The 26,912-nt window shown below is 42.6% G+C and overlaps 1 protein-coding gene across 4 annotated transcripts in view; it reads left to right on the top strand.

Annotated features, from left to right (window-relative positions):
- The window catches only part of STK3 (serine/threonine kinase 3), a 320,261-nt gene that overhangs the window by 52,739 nt on the left and 240,610 nt on the right, over window positions 1-26,912 (top strand). For all 4 annotated transcript variants that reach the window (XM_075920321.2, XM_075920323.2, XM_075920324.2 and 1 more), the window contains exons 5-6: window positions 8,100-8,264; window positions 10,369-10,536. In XM_075920321.2, coding sequence (XP_075776436.1) covers window positions 8,100-8,264; window positions 10,369-10,536 — 333 coding nt within the window. The remainder of the gene's footprint in view (window positions 1-8,099; window positions 8,265-10,368; window positions 10,537-26,912) is intronic.

The following is a 26,912-nucleotide window of genomic DNA, read 5'->3' on the forward strand; positions in this document are numbered from 1 at the left end:
GCATTCATGTATTCCATTATTTTTTGGACATATACCACTTGCATGAACAGCTAACGTGGTTTTAAGATGGATTGTCCAAATTGTGTTACAGTGCATTTTGGAACACAGTGTTAAATATAGATAGAATCTTGCTGTGCAGGGCATGGGAGGGAGAAAAGATAGATTCTTTTTTGGTGTTTTCTTGATTTATTCCATAATTCTGATCAGAAAACTGAAGGGGATCTTTATGCAAAAGATGTATTCTTACTATTCACTTGAAAATAATTGTTGAAAGGGGGTATATGTCCCTATTATATTCATCCAGAGTAACTGAAAGGGACAGTTTTGGTTTTAGTAATCTGTCAGGATATCTGAGTAGTTCACCTGGTTCATTAAGTAGACAAATGAAAATGTCCATATCCCACTGAGTGTTTTCTTATATGATATTATTTTTACTTTTGGTAGCAAGGACCTATCATTTGTTGATCATTGGTTGCCTTCTTGAAAGCACAGTGTACAATTTATCTTTCAGTATAAATGACTGATAGATGACTCGTGTCTTTCCCATTTCTAAAATTTATCAAAGTGAGTTCCTTTGCCATTGCTGGATCTTTATAGTAAGTTATTTTTATAAGAATACCTTGTCCACTTTACTATTAAACGTCTCAAGCAATGGAGTTTAGTAGGTTTTCCACTCAAGAAGTTTTGTCTTGTCATTCATTCAGTTTTTTATTTCTTTAATTTTCATCCCATTTCTCCTTATGTTCTTTTGTTCTATCCTAACTGTTCTAGTCTAACTGAATGTGAGACAACAATTTTCCATTCATCTTGTCTGAAAAAACAAAAAAGCAAATACAATATGAAAAAAGTGGAGTGCAATTCTTCAAAATATGACACACAATTGTTGATTTTTAAAGCAAACTTTAATATTCTTTTAATCTTTTTTTGTAAAGAAATAATGGGCTATCTGATGTTTAGTGAGTGAAATGATGATTGTTGCAAACCCAGAATGATTGTGGATGGTAGTAGTATGGGAAGTTAGTCTCTTCATGAAAGAGCAGAAACTTCGTACTAAATATTCTTCATAGGGCTAGTCTGTATTACAAAGGCTTGGCTGATGTTACTATACTGATACTAGAGAGGTAGCCATGTTAGTCAATCTCAGGAAAAACAAGAAATCTGGTGGCACCTTAAAAGACTGACAATTTTATTATGGCATAAGCTTTCATGAGTTGTAATTATGTCATCTGAAAAAATGAGTTGCAACTCACGAGAGCTTATGCCGTTAATAAAATGGCTAGTCTTTAAGGTGCCACCTAACTCCTTGTTGTTTATATTGGTACTGTATAGCTGGACCAGCAGAGCCCCCTAGTGGAGAGGCAGCTTATACTAGTCAAAGATGTTATAACTACATCTGTATGGGGAGTTTTGCTGGCATAATTTGTGAGGAATGAGATTTTTTTCACATCTTTGACACAGCAACAAGTTATTGCAGGGTAGAGCAGCGGGCATTAATCAGATGTGACTACAAGGAAAGTCGTAGTTATTGTAGTACCATTTTCTTCCCATAGTTACAATTGTTCTTATTTAAAATGCAGATGGTCTGATGGTTGAAATATAGTAAAGGGACAGCTATGTTAAGATTCATGCTGTTCTTCAATATAGTGTTACCACTACACTAGTAACATGATATATTATAATGCAGATCATATTGTATATTTGCAATTTATTACCAGCTAATTAAAATAATTTGGCAAACAGCAAAGTAATTAACATTTTTGAAGAACATTTTAAAGTATATTTTTGGCTGCATGTGTGAGGCACTAAGCTCAGTGTGATAGAATTTTGTTGTTTTGGATGTAATGTCATAACGCTTGCCCATAAGGAACTGGCTTTATGCAGGCTCCCCACAAGCACTGGATCTACCTGCCTCTCTCCCTCCCCCGCCAGCTACATGACTTTATCTTTATTAGCCTTGCCAGCACTGGTTCCCGACCCTCCTGGACCTAGTGGTAGAGGAACCAGTGGTGTTTCCGTTAGTACCAGACCTGATCACCCGGGTCCTGGGGAGAGGCAGTTGTGCCACCTGAACCTCCTGTCCCTCCACCTTGCAGCATGGAAGGTTTGTGGTTAACTGGGGGTGAATGCCTCTTGTTCCAGGGCGGTAAGGAAGGTCCTGTTGGAGAGCAGGCAACCCTCCACTAGACTCGCATACTCGGCAAAGTGGAGGCACTTTCTTGTGGGTCACCGAGAGGGATGTGGAACCCATGGAAGCTCCCATCCCTCTCATCCTAAAGTACCTACTAGACCTTAGGCATCAGCGCCTTTTTACTTAATCCCTCTGGGTTCATCTCGTAGCTATTGCAGTTTCACCCAGGGGAAGAGGGCAGGATGGTATTTGTGAATGTGCTGATTAAGCATTTCCTCAAGGGGGTAGACAGGCTGTACCCACATGTTCACCAGCCCTTACCACCTTTGGATCTTAACCTTGTACTCACAAAGCTGATGAGCCCTTGGCCACTTGCTCCATGAAACATTTTTTGTGGAAAGTAGTCTTTTTGGTGGCTATTACATTGGCCAGGAGAGTGTCAGAGTTGAGGGTCCTCACATCTGAGCCACTTTATACAGTATTCTTTAATGATAGGGTTCGCTCCCAACCTACATTTCTCCCTAAAGTGATATCCCAATTTCATATGTCCCAGGACATCTACCTCCCGGTTTTCTTCCCCAAACCTTACTCAACACCTGAAGACCAATCCCTGCATTCCTTAGACATCAGGAGAGCTTTGGCATTTTATATAGATAGGACGAGGACATTTCGTAGGTCTCCATAACTCTTTATTTCCATAGCCGAAAAGATGAAGGGCCTCCCAGTATCGGCACAGTGTTTGTCATCGTGGATCACGTCCTACATTAAAACATGCTATGACCTTAACAGGCCTGATTCCCCTCCCCCACTTACAGCCCATTCCATGAGGGCACAGACCTCGTCTATGGCCTTTGTAGTGCAGGTGTCCATTCCTGACATCTGTAAGGCGGCCACCTGGTTGTCCGTACATACATTCACAAGCCATTACACCATCACGCAGCAGGCCAGAGATGATGCAGCCTTTGGCAGGACAGTTGCAGTCTATCTCTCTGTAGGCGCCGACCCTGCCTCCTTGGTTTGGCTTTGGAGTCACCTAAGTGGAATGGACATGAGTGAGCACTTGAAAAAGAAACGGTTACTTCCCTCTTGTAACTGCTGTTCTTCAAGATGTGTTGCTCATGTCTATTCCAAATCCCACCCACCTCCCCTTCATCCGAGGATTCTGGCAAGAAGGAACTGAAGAGGTGGAGGGCCATCGGGGTATATATGCACCAATATATGCACCATTTCAGAGGGCTTCTTGGCTGGCCCAATGGGTACCGCTGTGGGGAAAAAACGTTGAAATCTGGGCACATGCACACCTAAGTGCAAGGGTGGGCAAAAGGGCCTCCACGGGCCAAATCCCACCCGCCAAGTGGGTTGAACTGGCCCACGGAGGCCCTGCCGCTCCCCTGCCCCCAGGCCAGTCGGGGTGGGGGGAGCATGCAAAGTTTCCTCCACCCTGCAAAGAGCGGGTGGTGCTCCTCTTGTGTCATACATACAGCATTCCTATTAATATACCCCAGAGTTGAAAAGGATTTGTTTTTTCTCTGCTCTGTACCCAAAGTTGAAGAATTCATCCTGGTCAAGTCCCGTGAAGTGCTTAGCACCCTCAACTCACACTGAATTTATTATTGTTAATTTATTACTTTATATTGACGTAGCACCTGGAGAAGGGGTGGGGAATCTTTTTTGGGTTGGGGGTCGCTGACCCACAGAAAAATCAGGGGAGGTGGCGGCTGGGGGGCTTGACCGCCAGGGTGGGCTCCCCAGTGATGGGGCAGGCCCTAAGTCTCAGGGTCCAGATCTAGGCAACCGAGGGGCTGCTGGATGCCCCTATCTAGAAGATCTGATGATCAAAGTAATCTGTTGTGTGCTGTACAAATGCAGAATAAAGATGTCTTCCACGTAGGAAAGAAAAACTCATGTACAATTGCAAAATGGAGAATAACTGGCTAAGTGGTGCAGCTGAAAAGAATCGGAGTTATCGTGGATCACAAACTGAAAATGAATCAACCACATGATGCAATTGCAAAAGAGGCTAATATTCTGGGGTGTATTAATTAGGGATGTAAAATCTAGTTTAGTTGATTAACCAATTAAAGGGAGTCAGGTGGTGGTGATGGGAGTTGCTCCAGCCCTGCTGGGCTGGAGCTCCTCCTCCACTTGCTGTAGTTGGGCCAGCTGTGGACAAAGGCTGTGCTTGATAGCCAAAGCCACCCCTGTCTATGGCAGGCCTACCACAGATGGGCTGCTCTGGTTGGGCTGGAGTGTCCCTGCCCACTGTGGGCAGGGAGCTGCTCCAGCCCCCACTGGTTAACTTTTCACATCTCCAGTATTAATGAAGGTATTGTATGTATGACACAAGAGGCAGTTGTTCCACTGTACTCAATCGGGGGAGGGGAAGGGAGCCCTGAGTTGGAATATGGTGTTGAATAAGAAAGATGTGGACAAGTTGAAGAGAGTCCAGAGAAGAGCAACAAAATGATAACAAGTTTAGGAAATGTAACTTATGAGGAAGATTATTTTTAAAAAAGAGCATGTTCAGTACTGAGAAAAGGAGGAACCTGATAGCAGTCATTGAATATGTTAAGAGTTGTTACAAAGAGGACTGTTGTCAATTGTTCTCTTTGTCCACTGAAGGTAGGCCAAGAAATACTGCGCTTCATCTGCACCAAGGGAGATTTAGGTTAGAGACTAGGAAAATCTTTGTAACTGTAAGGATAGTTAAGCATTGGAAAAGATTTCCAAAGAATGCTGTGGAATTCCTGTCATTGGAGGTTTTTAAGACGAGATTGGACAAAACCCCATCAGGATTGATTTAGGTTTACTCAGTCCTGCCAAGATGGAGGGGGCTGGATGTGATGATTTGTCAGAGTCCCTTCTGGCCTACATTTCTGTGATTTTTGTGATTCATTGCATAATTAAGCTAACCACCTGGGGTAGTTTAGGCCAGGTGTGAACCATCCCCAGGGCAAAGCCATATCCACATTAAGGATGTTAAGAAGTGGGTAACTGACTAATTTTGTAGTCGATAAAAGTTGTATTGACTAAATGATTAGTCGATAAGGGGCCCCACTGCAGCTCTGTAGTTTAAAAGTAGTAGGAGCTGGGTGCACATGCAGCCCAGCTCCTACTAATTTAAACTGCAGAACCGCAGCAGGGATAGGTCCCAGACCCAGCGTGAGCTGGGGCTGAGCAATTCCAGCTTCTACTGAGTCCTGGACTGCTGTGCCTCTACATTTTAAATGTAGTAAGAGCCTGGCACTGGGTTCTGTGCCTCCCCTTCTCTCCCCTCCACCCCAACACACCACGGAGATGGTGCTTGGGGGAGCTAGTTTTTAAGCTGGCTCCCTCCAGCATTGGCTCCTGCCCCACCCTCCGCCCTTGCTGCTTTTGTTATAGAGGCAGCAAAAGTTGAGGGGAAGAGGGGAAGCGAGTAGTGACTCGACTACGTGATAAGCCTAGGCTTATCGGGTAGTTGATTACTTGACTAGTTGCTTACATCCTTAATCCACATTATGGTGGTCCTCGCTATTTCTTTATTTGATTATTTGTGTTGGGGGCATATCGCATGGTTCTCTGTGGTGAGATGCTCTGATTCTTTCCTAGTCAATTGCGGGAGTACGTGTTTGTTCTTTAGGGGGAAGTGTGGGAAAGCATTAGAGGTTTATCAGATCTTGAATGATTTAATCTGCATGCTTGCTGCAAAGGGGATATATTAAAGTACAAGTTAAAATAGAGATCAGGTTCTAACCCTTACTCTGAGCTGGGTCTGCTAGCTCAGGCTTAAAAGGCTTTAATGTGCAGAGAATGGGGGATAGGGCTTTTGTTTTGTATGCTAAATCCTTGTAAGAGTCTGCATTAATTCTACTGTTGAGACACTTTCTTTGGGGCAGAATCTCTCTAAGAGTTTATAATCTAATTATGGATTATACTGGAGAGAGAAAATTCTATTTCTTGTATTTATAAACTATATACAAATATAAAGACATTTTAAAGAGTTTTAAGTAAAATCTCATAGTACCTTTCAACCTCTATTTTGCTTATGTGATGTTTAGGGCCCAATTTTGCAACGTGATCTGTATAGGTGAACTCCTGCTCCTGTTTGAAGATCATTTATTTCCCATCCAGCTATGTTTATCAAATTACAGTTTTAGACTCTGATCCTGAAAACTCTCTTAAACCTGGTCCTGCTTTATGTCTGTAAAGCATCTAGAATACTTCATGTATGTTATATAAATAATAGTAATTATAAAACAGTTTATGGAACCTGAATTGTATTCTTCTAGGCCAGTGGTCTCCAACCTTTTTTAACCACAAGATCACTTTTTCAATTTAAGTGGAACATAAGATCTACCTCAAACCCAAATACCCTTGTCTCACTTCCTTCCTGCCCCTTTTTTGAGGCCCTGCCCCTATTCCACTCCTTCGAGGCCTCACCCTGCTCACTCCATCCCCCTTCCTCCCTCATCCTCACTCACTTTCACCAGGCTGGGGTAGGGGTTTGGGTTGCAGGCTGTGTGATCTTGGGCCTAGGAGTTTGGAGTGTGGAAGGGGCTCTGAACTTAGTCCAGGGTGGAGGTTTGGGGTCCAGGAGAGGTTTCAGGGTGCAAGCTCTGGGAAGGAGTCTGCGGCAGATGATTGGGTATGGGAGGAGGTTAAGGGGTTGGGACAGGAGTTCAGGAAGCAGGCTCTGGCTGGGCACCATTTAACTAAGACAGCTTCTGGTGGTGGAGCAGTGGGGTTAAGGCAGGCTTACTCCTGCCCTAGCCCTACACCACTTCTGAAAGCAGCTGGCATGTACAACAATGGCTCCATGGTCCCATGTGCTGCCCCTCATCTACAGGCACTGAGCCCACAGCTTCTACTGGCCACGGTTCCCTGTTATTGATCAATGGGAGCTACAGGAGTGGTGTCTGCAGGCAAGGAAGCATGTGGAGACCCCCTGCTCTGCCTTTCTCAGGGGCTGCAGAGACATGCTAGCTACTTTCACAAACAGCGGTTACCATAGGGATAATTACGCCAGCCACGGCAGGTTAGGCATTTTAGAACTAACTACTCAAAAGAATTAAATTTTAAGCATGAGAGACAAATAAAAATTATAAAATGCAGAAACCAATCAACTAAAAATAACACACTTTGGAGCAGTAAAAGAGTTAACAACAACCCCACCACCTCCGTGTATGTGTTGGGTCAGGAGATGAGAGTGAAGGACCGTGTGTTAGTGAGAATGACAGACACACACACACTTTGTTAGAGTGACAGGCTACCTCCAGACTGCATCCCTCTGTCGGCAGAGGGATGCAAATAAAGCACTTTGAAAGTGCAAATGGGCCCGGGATTTAAATATCCTGGGCTTCATTTGCATACTCACATTCCGGCGCTGTGCCGATCAAAAAATGAGTACAGGATCTGTCGAAAAAGCTCCCTGCTGTTGGCAGAACCGCGGCTACACAGAATTTTCACTTTCAAAATGGTGTGTGATCAGCATGAGTATGCAAATGAAGACCAGGATATTTAAGTCCCAAGCTCATTTGCACTTTCAAAGTGCTTTATTTGCATCCCTCTGCTGACAGAGGGTTGCAGTCTGGAGGTAGCCACAGAGATTTGCATTGCAAAGCTCCCTCCATCCCCTTCTCTCTGTGTGGAGATCAAGTACAGATGTGGGGGGAGGAGGGAAACCCTGACATCAGCGCCCCCCTCTCTTTTCCCTCTCATGCACAGCAAGCATGAGGCTCCCAGGAGGGCAGCTCCAAGGCAGAGGGCAGGAGTGGGTGGCATGGTAGTGGGAGAAGGGTCAACTGAAGTTCCAGTGCTTGATAGCTTCCTGTTCAAACCAGTCAGGAGCTCCAAGATCTGCTAGCAGATCTGGATCTACTGGTTGTTGACCACTGTTCTAGGCTATAACATTGTTTATTTAAATTTATAACTATTGTGTGCATGTATATACCCAAGAAGAAAAGTAGTTAGTTGTTTGTTTTTCTTGTAGCTAACAGAAGATGAAATAGCAACCATTCTTAAATCTACACTTAAAGGACTTGAATATTTGCACTTCATGAGAAAAATACACAGAGATATAAAGGCTGGAAACATTCTCCTTAACACAGAAGGACATGCAAAATTAGCTGATTTTGGAGTGGCTGGCCAATTAACAGTAAGTATATGAAAAGGACAGAACTGTTTTAGATTGTTATAGTGTTTAGAACCACTGTTTAAAAAAAAAAAAAAAAAAGGGATTTCTACTTTTTCATTTCCTTTGATCATTCTTCATGGCCAGAAGTGATTGGTGATGATGGGAAAGACAGCACCCTTCTTTGAATTATGATTATTTTGTTGTTCACTAACTTTATTGAACTTACCTAACTTGATTAAAACACCCATAAAACCATCACCTTTTATGCCTTTAATATGATTTTAGTTGGTTGGCAGGGGGTACAACTCCTCATCTGAATATCTGTCTAGTTTTACAACAGGCTACATAAAAACTAGGAAAGTCAGTATAAACTAAAATTTCATGAAAACAAAATGAGAAAGTAAGCAATGTAAAAATAATAGTGTTCTGTGACACTTTCGGATTTTTATGTCTGATTTTTTGTAAGTATTTTTTAAGTAATGTAAAACTTGGTGCTATGCAAGTAAAAGCAGAGTCCTGAAATGGGTACAATAGTCCGGAAAGATAGAGAATCACTTCCCTAGGTAGATTAGTAGAATGTGTGTGCATACTGAAGATCCATCAAAGGGAAGTCAAACTTATGGAACCCAAGGAAGCCCAGAAAACATGTCGTCATATTTTGAACATCTCAGTTTATTGATCAGTCTTATCCTGGTGACTTATGTGACCAGAGCTTGGAAGAATACCATTTTCTATTTAATCAATTTTGACCCTTTTCTGGCACCATTAAGTTGCAAGTGTTCTAAAACTTGGAAAGTGACTGGCTCTAACTTGTTAGTCATATGGATTTACTGGCATTGCTACATTTCAAAAGAGCTTGATCCTTTGTTATGGCAGTTGGATCATGAATGTTTGCATTTTTTGTGTGTGACATAACAGGAATAACTTTTACATTATCATTGTAACAGTGTCGGCTGAACATTATAAATTCAACTAAATATATGAAGTGATCCTTCTAAAAATATTAGAAATGAAGCAGTTAGCAGTACAAATTGATAATTTAAGAGTAAAATTGTTATAAAAATATTGTAGTTAGCAATCTTAGCAAATAATTATTATTTTACAGATATAAATATGTATATAAATAAAAATCCTTGAAATTTAGGGTTAATCTTAGATTTTTCAAGAAATCTGAACATGTGAGAGTTTGGAAATTGAGTTAAAGTACCTACACCAGGGCTGGCAACAGACTTCACCAGGCCGTGGAAAAGATAGGGTGATGACTTGGTTCTGAAGAAGCGGGGCCTTGGGTGGAAGAGGTGGGGCTAGCGCTAGCATCTCCCATCCAGCTCTCAGTGCCGCATGGGGCTCTGAAGGCAGTTTAAAGGGCACAGAACTCCTGTTGCTTTTCACTGCAGTAGCAAAGGATTTCCAGGCCCTGGGACAGATGTCCCCTTTGAATGCCCCCACCTTCCCAATGTTGGTGGCCCTAATCCATACTACCTTAATTCTGTCTGTAGGTGGTCATCAGAGTTGGGTGGGGATAGCATGTAGTTTTGTCCCTTCCCACCTAACATCCCGCAGTCTTTCTAAATATATCCTCTTTCCTTCCTCCTGCACTCTGTGTTGGAGATATGGAAAACAAACAGTCCTTCCATTTGATGTTTACACGTGAAACATGGCCTGTGTCTCTAAGCTGCTGATGGTCTAAATTAGTTTGGCAGTTCCTAAAGCCCCATTCCCATTTTAAAATGCTAATACTTTTTAAAAATGAGTTTAAATCAACCAGACTTTGTCCTGTTGATTAAATGAGTCCAGTAAACTTTGTGGCAAAAATTTGAAAGAAAAGAAGATAAAGTGGCAAAACACCTTAGACTTATTAGATTCTGAGGAAGCTCTTTATTTTAAGAGCAAAAAAATCAAGAAATCCCTTGTTTCATTTACTGCAAGTTTGGAAAGAAAATTTTCTTTCAGTCACCCATGTCATCTCACAGTTTTTAGGGTATTTGTTTATATATTTAGGAGGGGGATTGATGTAGTACCTACAATCGAAATTCATTTCTAACTATGAAATATGAAACAAATGAAATGGAAATCTATGCAGACAAACGTGCTAATTTTAATTATACAAACAATCTAATTATAGGATACAATGGCAAAACGAAATACTGTTATAGGTACTCCATTTTGGATGGCTCCTGAAGTAATACAAGAGATTGGTTATAACTGTGTGGCAGATATCTGGTCCCTGGGTATCACTTCAATAGAAATGGCTGAAGGAAAACCTCCATATGCTGACATACACCCAATGAGGGTAAGTAATGTGTGGATTTTTTTTTTAAAATTATTGACTGTGGGATGTTGCTTGCACAGCTATCTGTAGAGTTATGGCTGATATAAATAATAAAAAAATAGGCAAAATCTTGGAACCTTTAATTAGGTTTCACTTACTCCTTGGCTCTGTCTAGACTGGCAAGTTTTTCCAGAAAATCAGCCGCTTTTCTGGAAAAACTTGCCAGCTGTCTACACTGGCCGCTTGAATTTCCGGAAAAGCACTGACGATCTCATGTAAGATCGTCAGTGATTTTCCAGAAATACCGTGCTTCTCCCATTTGGGCAAAAGTCTTTTTCCGAAAGACTTTTGTGCAAAAGGGCGAGTGTAGACAGCACAGTAGTGTTTTCCGCAAAAAAGCCCCAATCGCGAAAATGGCGATCGGGGCTTTTTTGCAGAAAAGCGCATCTAGATTGGCCATAGATGCTTTTCCGCAAAAAGTGCTTTTCTGGAAAAGCATCCTGCCAATCTAGATGCGATTTTCCGAAAATGCTTTTAACGGAAAACTTTTCCGTTAAAAGCATTTCCTGAAAATCATGCCAGTGTAGACGTAGCCCTTGACTTCTCTCTTCTCAGTGCTTAGAAGACACTGTTTGTACCTTGCAAATATTGAGTTGATTTTCACAATCCCCCTATAGGAAAGTCCTGTTATCTCTCTTTTACTGAATGATAACTAAGGCACTAAGAGATGAAGTGATTTCCCCAAGTTAACAAAAGAAATGTGTTTCAAGTTGAACCCAGATCACCTGAGTTCAGTCTGCTGCTGTAACTGTAACCCACACATCTTCTAGGTGTGGTGTACTGTCCCAGCTAGTGGCACTTAGGCCACTTACATTGAGAGATAATGAGGCCATGTGTTCACTTGTGGGAAGATCGATGCTGCTGTGGTAAAGACCCACTGAATCAAACTCTAAGGATGCCCCCCATCAGTGGTGGTACTCCTACTCTTCACGAAGCGTAAGGTAAGTCAGCTGGAGTGTTTCTCACATCGACCTCCCACAGTGAGGACAGTGCGGAAACTTTGTTTAAGGTACACTGACTCCAGCTATGTCTTTTAAGTAGCTAGAATTGCGCACATTAAGCTGACCTTCCCCTGTAATGTGGACATTGCCTTAGTCTGCTCTACAGACTTAGTTCATAATCAGCTGACTTATAGCTCAAGCGGTAGAGGCTCATGCACAATGCTCCATAGGTCCCAGGTTCGGGTCCTCTTGTCAGAGTTACATAACCATAACCGTGTGACCATCCTTCCCCCATTCAATAGGTATTTTGATTAGTAATAGTCAAGAACAGAATTCAGGATTTGATCAATTAGTTGATTTTGACAGTGTTCATAATTCTAGACCAGTTTTTGTATTACTTGATTGAAAAAAATATAGAATGTGTTATCTAAGGGTGAAAATAATTAAAAAATACTGCTTTTTGAGAAGTTCATGGATAGGTGTTGTCCAGGGACAGTACTGCCACCAGTTTGATATCCTTTTGTTTATTGAAATGCACTATAAATAATAGTTATGCCTTTCTCATAGGTAGGATTCTAATAAAAATAGTTATTTTCATGTGCCATTTATAATTAGAATCTATTCCAGGCTAATAACAAGACATTATATGTTGTTAAAAGGCAGTTTGTTTCCCAGTATGTCTGTGAATATTTAATCATGACATACATACTTCCGTATAATATTATTTAAACTTTTTTGTCAGTAGCTCATGAGCCATCATGTTAATACAAATACAGGGAACCATAGCGGTTGAGTAAAAAGGTGCTGTTTTTATATCATGACAATAAATTGAATACACAAGAGTCTTTAGTAGACATGATTTTTAAAAACCAGGGAAGGTCTCTAAAGTTGCAAAATGTTTTTTTTGTGAGTAGTTAAAGCAAAACTACAGATTGTTTTGTGATCTGAAACATAGCATTTAAAGAATCACCTAATAAAACTTTTGGCAAAGCCATTGTTTTTAGCTATTTTGTAATTAAAGTATGAATCAAAAGAATTCAAATTGAGATGAAGACAACATATCTTTTTCAAGCTCACCCTTTTTTACTGAGTGGCTTAATTAATGAAGATTTAACATTTTAAACTGTTCTCAAGAACTGTATTGATTGCAGATTTATTAAATTTGATTGTATTGAGTTTTTTTTTTTAGTTTTACTGTTTTACATTAGCGAAATCATCTTTATTACATCTGGGATCATTTTAACGTAATTGCACGTAGTTTCACTAGATAATGAAAGGTAAGGACTAAATTATCATAGAGGATTATATGAGTATGACAATAGCTGCTTATAAACCAAAGGTCACTGTTTTGAATTTGAAAGCTTGTGAATCTTTTTAATTCTTGTAATCAAATGAATGATATCAAAGGCCAAAGTAATTTAACATAACAATTTTGGATTATACAGAACACATGTTCTGGTTAATAAATTGTGTTATGGTCTTTAAGGACTTGTATGCCTTTAATAGTCTTTTGTATATTTGATACCCAAAGTTTTTCTTAATTTTTATTAGTGAGTTGTTACAGTGGTTAACAAGAAATACACAGATTTAAGTTGCAATGGTTTTCCAGGAGTTATATGATCTAACTTCACAGGATCCTTGTACATATGCAGATGCTTTTCTATTTTGTTTTAGTTATGACATACAATTGATATAGGCAAGCATGAAAACTTGGGCAAATTTTCATTGCTGTTTCTGGGCCTTGCTTGAGTTCTGTGGTACTTATGTAAAGTACAATTTTGTTACGTGGTAATGCATGTTGGAATTATTATATGCACTATTTTGCTGTAGGCTGGTTGGCATTGCCACAAATGTAATACACTGCCAGTAGACCATTTCCTTGTCGACTGCATTTACAGTTTAATAGAAATATTACATGACTTTTTTAAACAAGTGTTTTGGCAGGGAGGAAATAGGAGATTCCATGCAAACAAGCATAGCTTCCTCCATTTAACCACACTCTAGCTACTCCAAAGAACTATACTAAGTTTCAGTTTAGGGGAGGATGAAAAGGGGGGAAAAGGCATTTCAGGTTGAAGAATAGCAATGATTTCTTCTTGTAAAGTACTTAAACTTGTGGTTAAATATTTCAGACTACATAAAGGTGATGAGTGCCATTTCATCTGATTGTGTTGAAGCTTAGGACCACCATGTTTGGCTTATGCTAGAAAGCCCATGACCATAAACCAACCCAATAGTCTAATAGTAGCACTTTTTTCATCCATGTAATGGTCCTGGGGTTGCCTCACCCTTCTGGTGTCTAACTTAATTTATGCTGCTGGTAGTTAGATAAGGACATACAGGCTGAACCTCTCTGGTCTGGGACTCTCTGGTCCAGCAACATCTGTGGTCCAGCAGGACCATGGATGTTGCTGGACCAGAGACCTGCTGGACCAGAGAGTCTCAGCTGCAGAGATTGATATTAGCTGGAAGTGGAGCTGGTTTGTTGGGCTGGCAGCCCCAGGGCCAATGGCTAGGGGCAGAGAGCCTGCTGGGAGTGGGGCTGGCAGCCTGTAGAGCACTGCCACCCTGCATAGGGCTGAGAGCAGAACCCTGGGAGCAACTGCTGACCTGCATGAGGCTGGGTGGCTAAGAGAAGAGTTTGGAGGGATGGCAGCCCATGGGACTGGGCGACTGGGAGCAGAGCCCTGTGATCAGGTTTGGGGGCAACATGTTGGCCAGGCCAGCAACCGGGGACAGTCCCAGGTGAACCCACAGGCCAGAGCTCCCATGGTTCAGCAAGTTCTCTTGTTCAGGACCACTCAGGTAACAATGGTGCCAGACCAGGGAGGTCTAATCTGTACTTCAGAAAGTAACATTTATTCTTCATGAAGAGTAAATATTCTTCTCTTTGATGAAGGAAGTCTTAAAAGGGAGAAAGCTTATGGGTATCCTCAGGACTGCTCTGTAAAAGGCTAGACAACGGTATGGATGCCATCATATTTGTTTGCATTCTGTTACTATGTGTCTTTAAATGAAACTCTTAGCTACTTTATTTGCTCTTAACCTCCCTAATCAACAGTTACCTGCATTTCTGTTCTTCTCTACCATTTTATTTTGAAATGCAAACAAAAATTTGGCACTGGCCATATTTAATTTTGTTGTACTAGATATAGTCTAGACCCAGTCTTCAATGAAAATTCCAATTACCAATTTGGTAAATGAAAGCTTTTAGTTCTCTAGCAATATTTGCCCTTCTGATTATCAAGCTATGCCCTCCAAAATCCATACTTACTGGATCTTCTTTAACAAGCAAAGGAAGTAATTTTTATTTTTTATATAAAGGAGTCTTTCTCTCCCCCCCCCCTCTCTCTCTGTCTCTCTCTCTCTCTCTGTGTGTGTAGTGACAGGTTATTTATAGCCAAATTCATTGTCTTCCTGGTGTTTTGCTTTAACAAACAAATTTGGAACACAATATCCTAAAGTTTACTTTAAGTCTCTCTAAGCTTGACTGTTACTAGGGTTCCTCCCTCAGAACTGGTCAGTCCACAATCTAGATATTTATTTTTTTCTCTCCTGCAACAGTGCCACTCCCACTCCCTTATAGCCAGGTAAAGTCATGAATCACCTGCCTCAGAGAGCTGACGGAACCCACTTAATACTTCACCAACAGGATCAACATCTACTGACTGGGTGGGGTCCTGCAGGTAAATGCTGCAGGTCAGTTACAGAAACCGTATTCTCTTGTTCTTGTGTCTACTTTCTTTGTAAGCTTACCGCACACTCACAGCAATGCATGCAGCTGTGTTTTGAAACAGGTTGGTAGTAGCTGCATTTTCAAGATATCACAGTATTGGCCTTTGTTTTCTGTGATGCAGTTTATTGGTACCGGGCATATGGACATCATGTGTTCCACAGATTATTCTAGGAAACCAGTTTGAACTGTTTTGATTTGTTTTAAGTCCAATCACGATATTTATTTTTCCATAGCACTTACCCGGATTATCCATACCTCCTGTTCAGCTTGTGTCACTTCCACCAAGGACTAAACTTCTTGTGTTCACCCTCCCCCTACATGTATCTTATAACAAATGATCTTCCTTCATATAGCTTTTGATACTGTATATGCTAACTTGTAATCTCATTTAAAAAAGGATATCAAGTTTGGTAAAGGTAATAGTGTAATGAGGTAATTTTAGATTTCTGTAAAGTATTTTACTTGGTATCATATGTCATTTTGATTAAAAACCTAGAATGATGTTAAATTAACATGGCACATGTAAAATGGATTAAAAACTAGCTAACTCAAGTGTGTTTTTAGTTGAGTTCAATTAGGTTGGTCCTTGGTCCTTTGCTTGTTTAAATTTTCATCAATGACCTGTAAGACAACATAAAATCAGCATTGAAGTTGGCAGGTGATACAAAAACTGGGGGAGTGGTAAATAATAAAGAGAACAAGCCACTAATTTAGAGTGATCTGGATTGCTTGGTAAACTGGGCTCAAGCCAACAACATGTTTTTATGTGGCAAAATGTATACATTTGGGACCAAGAATGTAGCCATACTTACAAAATGGGGGACTCTTTCCTGGAAAACAGTGGGTCTTAAAAAATCTGAGAGTAGTGGTGAATATTCTGCTAAACATGAGATCCCAATGCGATGCTATGGCTGAAAGGATAATGTGATCCTTGGATATGCAAACAGCTTTTATAGGGCTAGATTAAAGAGACAGTTCAAGTGTTGTCTTGATGACAGTCTGTAAGAACTTAAAGGGGGAAAATATTTAATAATCTGTCATGGGGTAGGAGCTACCTAATATTTGTACCTGAAATATGTGCTGTGTGCATTTTGATAGATGCAGTTTGTAACAGTTTACATTAAGAAATCCGATTCTAATGTTGCCCTTTAAAGAAGATTGCAGAAATTAATTGTGATTACAAAGTCATACTTAATTTATTATTACTTTTCTAATTCCATAATCTACCAAGGGAATGCCAGAGTGGCCTGATGAGACTGAGTAAGTAGGACTTCTTCAAGGAGTGTCACTCTGGGTGCTCCCCCTAGGTGTTTGAGCACCACTGCACTTCTAGGTGGAGAATTAAAATAGCAGTGCTCTTGGTCGATTGCTCACATGGAGCACCTAGCATGCGCTATTAGGACTGGCTACACCACATGCATAGCCAACTGAACCTTTCAGTTCCTTCTCTGCCATGTTGGCTTTGATTAGAACCCAGTAGTTGCTCTCAAAGATCAGTTAGATTCTTAGTTAGTTGTTAGTTCATAGTCTGTTGTTAGTTCATAGTCTAGTTAGTTGTAGTATTTTTTGTCTTAAAAAAAAGGTTGGTTGTTCATTGTTCCTGCATTAGTGGTGATCTGTTATCTGGTCATATCCAGTTCTCCAGGTTTTAAAAGGGGTTTGACCTGCAGACTGTCAATACCTATTTTGGACAGATGCTTACAGTGTGTCCATTGCTTAGGTGAGGCACACTCCACCAGTCTGTGCCTTCACTGTAAAAAGCTCACCACCAAAATCAGAAAGGCAAGGGAGGTTCAACTCAAAATACAGCTCCTAGAGAAGTCTCTTCATCCACCCTCAGACCCAGAGCACACCACACCACCAAGACTACCCTATGGTGGTGTCAGAGAGAGCAGCTCCCTCAGACTTGAGCTCAAAGGATTTTGCTTCAGTACAGTCCTCTGAGAGACACTCCCACTCATCATCCAGGTGTGATTCCCCCACAAAGAAGCACGCTCTTACAAAAAATATCAGTCCCAGCACTGGCGGCACCCAGGTCACCAGACTGCAAGGCACCGGATACACCTAGCAATGTGACAGCTCGAGGAGTGAAAGACCCTACTCAGGCCAGCTCTAAGGTTTTCAGTTTTGGCACCAGCAAAACTGCATGCTACCTTGGCACCAAGTGTCTCTGTGCTGTCACCTTCTGCACTGTTGGTATAAGCCAAACACTTGGCACTGATGGCACAGCCTACCTTACAAGCAATGCCTCAGGCACAAGCCTCCTGGTACCACAAGCTTTTACTATGAATGTGGACTCTTAGTCATGTCGGTACCTGGAACACCTCTATTCAGTAGCAATGGCACACCAGATACCTCCTGCTTTAGTTTTTCAGCCATACAAGCTGGGTCTGCTTTTAAGTGATAAGGAAGACGACTCCTTCCTGGGTCTCCATAGCTCTAGGTACTTCTCGCCAAGACCAACATAGCAGCCACCTCAGTGGCAACCTCCTCAGTAGCTGCCCCCACTTATACCTATGCCATCCAGTTGGCCTTATTGGGATCCCTGGGCCATATACCAAGCTCAACAGCCTCAACCACTCCCACAGCCAGCTCTATTATGCAGAGCCTGGGCTTCTCCTGCACACTCAACAGATCAATTAATAGCAGAGGAGGAGGAAGACTCAGAGATCATGGAGGAAGAAATAGAAACCGACTCTCCAGCACCAGCACATATGCCATCTTCCTTACCAGATGATACCATCATGTCCCGACCCCTTACGTCAAGGGACAATTTCAAGTCTTTCTAGGAGCTTTAAAAGAGAGTAGAAGACTCCTTGGACATCTCTCTCTGATGAGCTTACCAGAGACCAAGCATAGACTTACAGACATTCTTCATGTCTCATCTCTGGTTAAGCTGGCGCTACCTATGAACCCAGTACTTATGGACCCAGCTAATCCCATATGGCAGACCTCAGCCACTAGCCCCCCCATCCTGTAAAAGGTTGGAAGAAAAGTATTATGTGGCACCTCAGAGATCAGACTTCTTATTCTTTCATCTTACCCCTAACTCTTTGGTGGCATAGGCCATAAACCAAAGGGGCAAACAGCAGGCTGTGCACACGGTGTCATACAATAGAGACTGGAAGCACCTAGACCAGTGGTCACCAACCTTTTTCAGCGTAAGATCACTTTTTGAATTTATGGGCAACCCAAGATCTACCCTAAGATAATGTTGTAGATAAACAATTTATTTTTAAATTATGCGATATATAAAATTAAAATCACATGTTTATAGTTATGAAATAAATGGTCTGTTTTTAATTTATGCTATTTAAATCTAAATTGAAGCATTGATGATTATACATTTTGTCCTCCAATAACAAAGTCTCAGCGTGACACCTGTGACTGAACAGTATTTGCCAGTGTCTTGAAGTCTGGGTTATAGTCTGAGATTGCTACTCATACACAGTCCATCAGATGGGCATCTGTGAGGAGGGTGTGATACTTGGACTTGATTATCTTCAATTGGGAGAATGGTGTCTCACAGAGGTATGTGGAACCAAAATAAGCCTTCACTTTGAAAGCACAAGATGGTAGAAGTGGATAGTTTTCTCTGTTTACAAGTCTCCAAAAATCACTGTCCCTTGCTCTTACTTTCAGCTCAATATCATTTTGCATAGTAATTATCTCCATGTCAAGTCCACTGCTTTGTATATGAAATACCTGATGAAATTTGGTAGCCAAGCCACTAATGTCTTCTACTTGAAGGAATGGATTTGAGATAAACATGACAATTGGTTCTATCATCTAATTCCTGAAATCTCCTGTTGAATTCCTCTGTTAATTTCTTCAGGTGTGCACAGAAGTTTTCTGGGTGGAACCATTTTTCTTTCTCATTAATTTTTTCTAGTACAGGCAGTCCCCGGGTTACGTACAAGATAGGGACTATAGGTTTGTTCTTAAGTTGAATTTGTATGTAAGTCGGAACTGGCTCCAGATTCAGCCGCTGCTGCTGAAACTGACCAGGGGCTGACTACAGGAAGCTGAAGGCAGTATTGCTCTGCCCCCAGCTTCCTGGAATCAGCCACTGATCAGTTTCAACAGCGGTTGAATCTCGAGCCTGGGACAGAACAGCTGGGCTGCCAGGTAGGTCCCTGCAGGACCAACCCGGCAGCACCCTAGCTGCTCGACCCCAGGGTCCACAACAAAAGCCTGGTCTGCTGGGGGGTGGGGGAGGGCGCACTAGCTGGCAAAGCCTCAGAGGCGCGGGACCCCACCGCCACTGCGGCTTTGCTCTAGGTGTCCCTGGTCTGCTGGAGACGGTCCCCAGCAGACCAGAGGCACCGGGAGCAAAGCCACAGCGTAACTCGGAGACTGTCTGTATTCCCTCCAGACTTGGGAAGTGATGCAGTGTTTTATTCTTTAATTGGGAGGACCACAGGCCCAGTTTCAGTTTGAATGCATTCACAGCACTGAGCATATGTACTAAGTCCCTGTCCTTTCCCTGAAGTTCACAGTTCAACTCATTCAGTTTTGATGTCATATCTGTAAGGAACCCAAAGTCTAGCAACCATGCATTATCTGACAGCTCACTGCACACTTCATTCCTTGATTTAAGAGAAGTGTTGATTTCAGGCATCAGCTCTAAAAATCTTTGCAGGTCCTTTCCTTGACTTAACCACCTCACATCAGCATGGAGGATTAGTTCACCATAGGCAGCATCGAGTTCGTTGAGTAAGGATTTAAACAGGCGGTGCTGAAGGGGTCTTGCTCAAATCAAGTTTACAATCTTAACTACTTTCATTGTATGGGAGAAATCCATAACTTTACTTGCTAATACTTGCTGGTGGATTATACAGTGATAATTGACAAAAGAAGGGAAATGAGGATCCTTCCTTCAAAATGCAACAAGGCCCTCAGTTGCACCAAGCATGGCTGGTACTCCATCCGTTGTGATGGAAACCAGTTTCTTGATTGGAATGTTTTTCTCAAGCACATACCTTTTGAATGTGTTGTATATAGCCTCACCTCTTGTTCTCTCTTTAAGAGGCAAAAGGGTGAGAAGATCCTCTTTAATTGTAATATCCTTAAAAACCATACACACACAAACAATCGGCTGGGCGGTGTCGGTCATGTCAATAGATTCATCGAATTGCAGTGAGAAGCATTTGCAGTCCTTCAGGTCCTGCTGTAGTTGCTGAAAGACCTCTTCAGACATAGATTCCACTTGTCTTGCTACTGTGGAAGCACTAAGTGACATGCCCTGGATTGCTGTCATTATTTCTTCGTTTTTAAAATCTTTGAATAAAGAGTCAGCTGCCACAGACATTGCTGCTTTAATTATTTCACCATCTGTGAATGATTTCTTATGTTTTGCCAGCAAATGGCAAATATGAAATAATGCTTCAGTGCAAGTCTTGCCTTTTGCTGCTGGTTTAAAAAATAATGACTGTTGAGCTTTCAGAATGGTCTTCAGTTCGTTAACTTTCTTTGTACATAGCATGCTGTTCAAGAGAAAACTATCTTTGAATTTACTATGTACTGTTGTGTGGTGTCGTTCCAAATTGCCCTTTACTGAATGATAAACTTTGATAACATATCAAGCATACGCTCTTATCTTTTATATTTGTGAACAGAAATTCATTTTCCCATTCCACGTGGAATTGTACATTTTCGATTTCTTAGGTGGCCTAGGTTCGCTATAATGATTATCGCCAGCCAGGGAGGTAGAGCTAAAATAAAAAGCAAGATAGCACTAAACTACCAAATGTGTGATATTTGTGTTTTGGTACAGTGTGGTGATATTATTGTCATGGACAGACTGAAGACAGCTTTTACAGCTGTTTGGATTTAGAATTTAACATTTTCATGATTTATTTGTGCATGATAATCAGTGTGGTCTGCTGGAGCTGTAACCCAGCAGGGACAGCTTCACTGGACCCCAGGCCTTTCCAAGGACCCTGCCAGACCCAGTTCCAATCATAGCTGCTGTCAGTGATGGATACACTCAAGACAGCACAGGTCAATATGAGGGCGTCTCCAGGCTTTGATGTCACTGGGCTGGACTGGACCAGCTACACCTGGGAGAGGACAGGGAAAGGAAAAGCAGCAGAGGTTCCATTCTCATTCCCAGGCACTGAGGAAAACTCCCCACTAGGCAGGTCTGGGCAGGTTTGTGTCTGGGGAGAGACTGAGGCTCCTAGAATCTCATAGACTCATAGACTTTAAGGTCAGAAGGGACCATTATGATCATCTGGTCTGACCCCATGAACAATGCAGGCCACAGAATCTCACCCACCCTCTCTTAGAATAATCCTCTCACCTGTATCTCAGATATTGAAGTCCTCAAATGGTTTAAGGACCCCAAGATGCAGAGAATCCTCTAGCAAGTGATCCGTGCCCCATGCTATGAAGGAAGGTGAAAAACCTCCAGGGCCTCTGCCAATCTCCCCTGGAGGAAAATGCCTTTCTGACCCCAAATATGGCAATCAGCTGAGGCCATATCTTCAGGTTTGTATTTAAACAGCATGGCGTGGGCAGGGATTTGCATGTGGGTTGCACCCAGAGTCTATAAGGTGATAAAGGGATATCTAAGGGGGGAAGCATTGTCTGGCGGAGTGGCCTACAACACATCATCATGTGTGGAATGGGATGGAGAGGTCACAGGGCTATAGGAAAAGCCTTTGGTATCCTCCAGCAGCACCTCTTGGGAATAGACAAGACATAGAACTGGTGCACAGATGCAGCCAGTAGAAATGAGCTGCCATGGGGATGAGTAAAGGGGAAGGGGATTCCTTTCTGTAATAATTAATATCTTGCACTGGACAGAGCCAGTGGGGAAAGTGGTGGAGAAACTGGGGCATTTGGGTAGCAGATAAAGGCAAACAGCTGCAGTGAAGGAGAAGGAAATGGAGAGACAAAGGAAAGATGCAGTTTGGGGATTTGTGCCATGAGGAGCTTTGACTGCACTTGGGGAGTTTCAATGTTTAACTGGCTGGGGAAGTAGCAGCTTGTGGTTTGTGTCACTTGAAGGTAAATTGCTTCATGGCTATTTAGCCCCAAAGGCACCTCTGGTGGCTGCCCTCTGTTCTAGCCTACTGGAGCATGGTGAAGCTTAGCTGGGATGGCCAGCTGGTCAGGAAGCCCTTCCTCTTTGCTACAATCCAGCTAGGGCAAGGCATAGTCTCCTCAGGCTGAATACCATGGGCACGCCAGCCCAGCTGTAGCACAGCACAGCCTCTGCTTCTGCTGAACTCCATGGCCAGCTGGCCAGGCAGCTTCCCCTCTGCGCCAGCCCACGTGGAGCATGGTACACCTGGGCTGAACACCATGGCCAGCTGGGCGGGCAACTGCTCCTCTTTGCTTCAGTCCAGCTGTGCCTCGCTCCAGCTGGGCTGGAGCAAAGATGAAGGGCTTCCTGATCAGCAGGAGCGCGGTGCAGTCTCCCCGGGTTCAGTGCAGGGTAGCTGGGCTGGAGCAAAGAGGAGCGGCTGCCTGGCTAGCTGGCCATGGCGCTCAGCCAGGGTGCACCGCTCTCCACGATGGCTGGAGCAGAGGGAAAGCCACCTGATCAGCTGGAACACGGCACAGCCTCCTCCAGCTGAATGCCACAGCCAGCTGGCCGGGGTGTTTCAGCCTTCCTGACCCAGCAGATCCCACCAGCCTGCCACAGCTACTTACCTGTGTTGCTGCTCCGTGAGTAGCTGCTCCGCAAATCAAGAGTACCAATTTAAAATTAGTGCGCAGGTGCACAGTTCAGAGGGAGCTGAAGATCGACTCATAGAGCCCCTGCAATCAACCAGTAGATCGCGATCTACCAGTTGGTGACCACGGGCCCTTGACCTATGTGGCAGAAAGGCATACTCATCAGCCACCCTCCAACTCAGAATAGCAAACTATGCTATTCTTCTTGCCAAGTATGCACACAATGTATTTGATCAAATGTCGTCCTTTATTGAACACTCACTGAACAATAAACAAGAATCATAATATCTTAGAATACTAGGACTGGAAGGGACCTTGAGAGGTCATCGAGTCCAGTCCCCTGCCCTCATGGCAGGATCCAGTACTGTCTAAACCATCCCTGATAGACATTTATCTAACCTACTCTTAAATATCTCCAGAAATGGAGATTCCACAACCTCCGTAGGCAATTTATTCCAGTGTTTAACCATCCTGACCATTAGGAACTCTTTCCTAATATCCAACCTAAACCTCCCTTGCTGCAGTTTAAGCCCATTGCTTCTTGCTCTATCCTCAGAGGCCAGGAAGAACAAGTTTTCTCCCTCCTCCTGTTAACACCCTTTTAGATACCTGAAAACTCCTATTATGTCTCAATCTTCTCTTTTTTTGAATAGTTCAAGACCAATGTTAATGATGGTGCACTTATTTCTCCTACTGTGCTCCAAGCTGCGTTGGACTCTTCATATACAGTGGCATCCTCTGTCGCCACTGCTGTAGTCATGTGATGAGCATCCTGGTTTCATCTGCCTGGTTTCCCCAGAGAGGTAAAGACAACAGTAGAAGATTTGCCCTTGGATCCTTCAAAGCTCTTTTCCAGCTCCACCAGTGCCTCCTTACACAGTCCACTCTCAAGACTTTTGGCATACACATCTCTGTAACCAAGAGAAAATGGGAGATTTTTTAATCAGGGATACAGACCAACTCTCTTCGCTCAGCCACAGAGGTGATATGATAACATATGCAGACAGTATCAGAACAGATGCAGACAATCTGCGGACCCTGCATCAACTTCTCAGTTTTCAAAATCAAGCCAAACCTTTTGAAAGGTTGGTCGAGGGTCAGACAGTTCCAAAATCTCCAAGACAGCATCTGATCATTCCCACACCATTCAGGAATCGACTAGTACCCTTTTATCCAGTGTGGAATACCATCACCACAGATCGATGTGTTTTAGGGTATGTCTACACTTGCACCCTCTTTCGAGAGAGGGATGTAAATGCAGCTAAGTGAAATTGCAAATGACGTGCGGATTTGAATTTCCTGTGCTTCATTTGCATATTCACGTTATGGTGCTATTTCAAAATAGCTCTATTTTGAAATAACAAACGCTGTGTAGCCATGGTTATTTCGAAAGAAAACCCTTCTTCTGAAATAACTTGTTGTAGGAGGAATAAGAGTTATTTCAGAAGAAGAATTTTCTTTCGAAATAACCGCGTCTACACAGCGTTTGTTATTTCGAAATAGTGCCATAATGTGAATATGCAAATGAAGCACAGGAAATTCAAATATGTGCTTCATTTGCAATTTCGCTCAGCAACATTTGCATCCCTCTCTGGAAAGAGGGTGCAAGTGTAGACATACCCTTAGAACCATGAGAATTGGTTATTGCATCACTTTCTTCTTCCCTCTCCTCCCACCTCTACTTATCCCTCCTCAGGGACCCCTCTCATGAAGTCGCTGTCATGTAGGAACTGAATCACCTCCTGCAACTAGGAGCAGTAGAAAATGTACCTGAACAACATAGGGGGAAGGGTTTTACTCCCATTTTCTTCTTACAACCAAGAAATCAGGAGGTTGGAGACTCATCCTTGATTTATGCAACCTCAACCAGTTAATTTGCACACAGCACTTCAAAATGGTAATGCTCGCCATAATAATCTCTGCCTTTGAGAAGGGAAATTGGCTGTCTACCCTTGATCTACAGGATACGTATTTCCACATCGCAATACACTCTGCACACAGATGATACCTCTGATTTGATGTTTATTTCTAATACAGAGTTCTTCCCTTCGGGCTCTCCATACTTGTTCAGATATTTTCCAAAGTCCTTGCAGTGGTTGCAGAGCATCTCTGCAGACTGGGAATTGTCATTTTTCCATGCCTTCTAAAAGGGTCATCTTACCATGAGACAGAACAAGTGGTCACCATTACTAAAGCCCTATTAAGCAAATTGGGTCTGCAGCTGAACCTTCAGCTGAACCTCCAGCTAAAACAGTTGGAATTAATTGGTGCCCATCTAGATTGCACCACAGCAGCACTTCCCTATCAGCTGTTTCTAGTACTCATAAACCTATCTCATCAGCACAGAGCAGCCTCCAGGTTATGGTGAAACTGTTTTCTACTGCTAGGCCATATGGCAGCAGCCACCTTTGTGGTCCAACATGCTTGACCACGCATTTTGCCAGTACACACATGGCTACAAATGGTTTATAGACCTCACTATCACCTTATCAACAAGCACTTTACTGTGCCCCCAAGATAAAGGAGTCCCTCTCATGACAGACAATCTAGAACAACTCCTGCAGTGGAAAGCCTTCCATCCCATACCTACGTTGGTGACAATTACCACAGAGACTTCTCTTTTCGGATAGGGAGTCCACATCGACCACCACACTATACACATGTGCTGGTCTCAGGAAGAGTCCAAACTACAGATAAACCTTCTAGAACTCAGAGCAGTTCTCAAAGCATGCCACATCTCTCAACAATGTATTACATAAACTGTGAGGGTAGTGCTCATTCTTTTCAACTGTGTTGTGAAGTGGTATGCCTATGGAATTGGTGCATTCCACCTAACATTGACCTCATAGCTGCCTACCTTCCAGGCAAAGACAATATTATGGTGGACAATCTCAGCAGATACTTTGCTTTAAATCACAAATGGGAACTCTACCCCAGCATTCTAGTCCCTGTATTCAAATGGTCGGGGTACCTAATTGCAGACCTGTTTTCAAACAGCAACAATGCCAAATGCCCATTCTGTTGTTCCAGAGAGAGTCTCGGTTCCCAGTCCTTGGGAGACCCCTTTATGCTACAGTGGGATGCACCATTCATGTAGTTTCCCACCACTACCACTCCTTCATCGAGTAATCTTCAAAATAAAACACGACAGAGCCACAATCATTCTAATAACACCCAGTTGGCCCAGAAATACATGGTTTCCATACCTCCAGATGATAATAGTGTCCCCTTGGCAATTTCCACTTGTCCCTCGCTTGCTTATGCTCAGATGAATAACTCTCTCACCCCAACGCTTAGACCCTGTAACATCAGGGGTGGCATCTTGCTGGCTGATGTCATGTGAAACATCATGCTCTGCACCTGTCCAGGAGATTCTTCTCAATTGCCACAGATCATTTACGAGAAAAAACATATTCACACAAATGGCACCAGTTCTCAGTATGGTGTGATGATCATCGCATCTCTCCCATGTAAGCCACCCTTCCATATATACTTGAGTATCTCCTAGTTCTCTAAGACACAGGATTCTCCCTTAGTTCCCTAAAAGTACACATAGCTGCAATAACAGCATTCTATCTCCTCTTGGAGGGCTAATTGGTTTTTGCTCATCCCAGTGTCAAATGCTTTATGAAGGGACTTCAGAATATTTACCCTCCTATAAAACCTCCAACTCCCACTTGGGACCTTAACTTAGTGCTAAGAGCTATTCACTATTGCATCTGTCCATGATGGTGGCATTTTTAGTAGCAATCACTTCAGCATGCCAGGTGGGAGAGCTGAGAGCTCTTGTGACAGACCCTCCATATACCATCTTTCATAAGGACAAAATATTGTTCTCTGTCCAAGTCCCAAGTTTCTTCCCAAAGTACCTACCTCCTTCCATTGCAATGAACCTATCTACTTTCCTGTCTTCTTTCCAAAGTCCTACGCTGATATCAGAGAGGCAGCTCTGCATGCTTTGGATGTCCACAGGG

This window comes from Pelodiscus sinensis, chromosome 2 (genome assembly GCF_052426305.1).
Source record: "Pelodiscus sinensis isolate ZL-2025 chromosome 2, ASM5242630v1, whole genome shotgun sequence".
Lineage (NCBI taxonomy): Eukaryota > Metazoa > Chordata > Testudines > Trionychidae > Pelodiscus > Pelodiscus sinensis.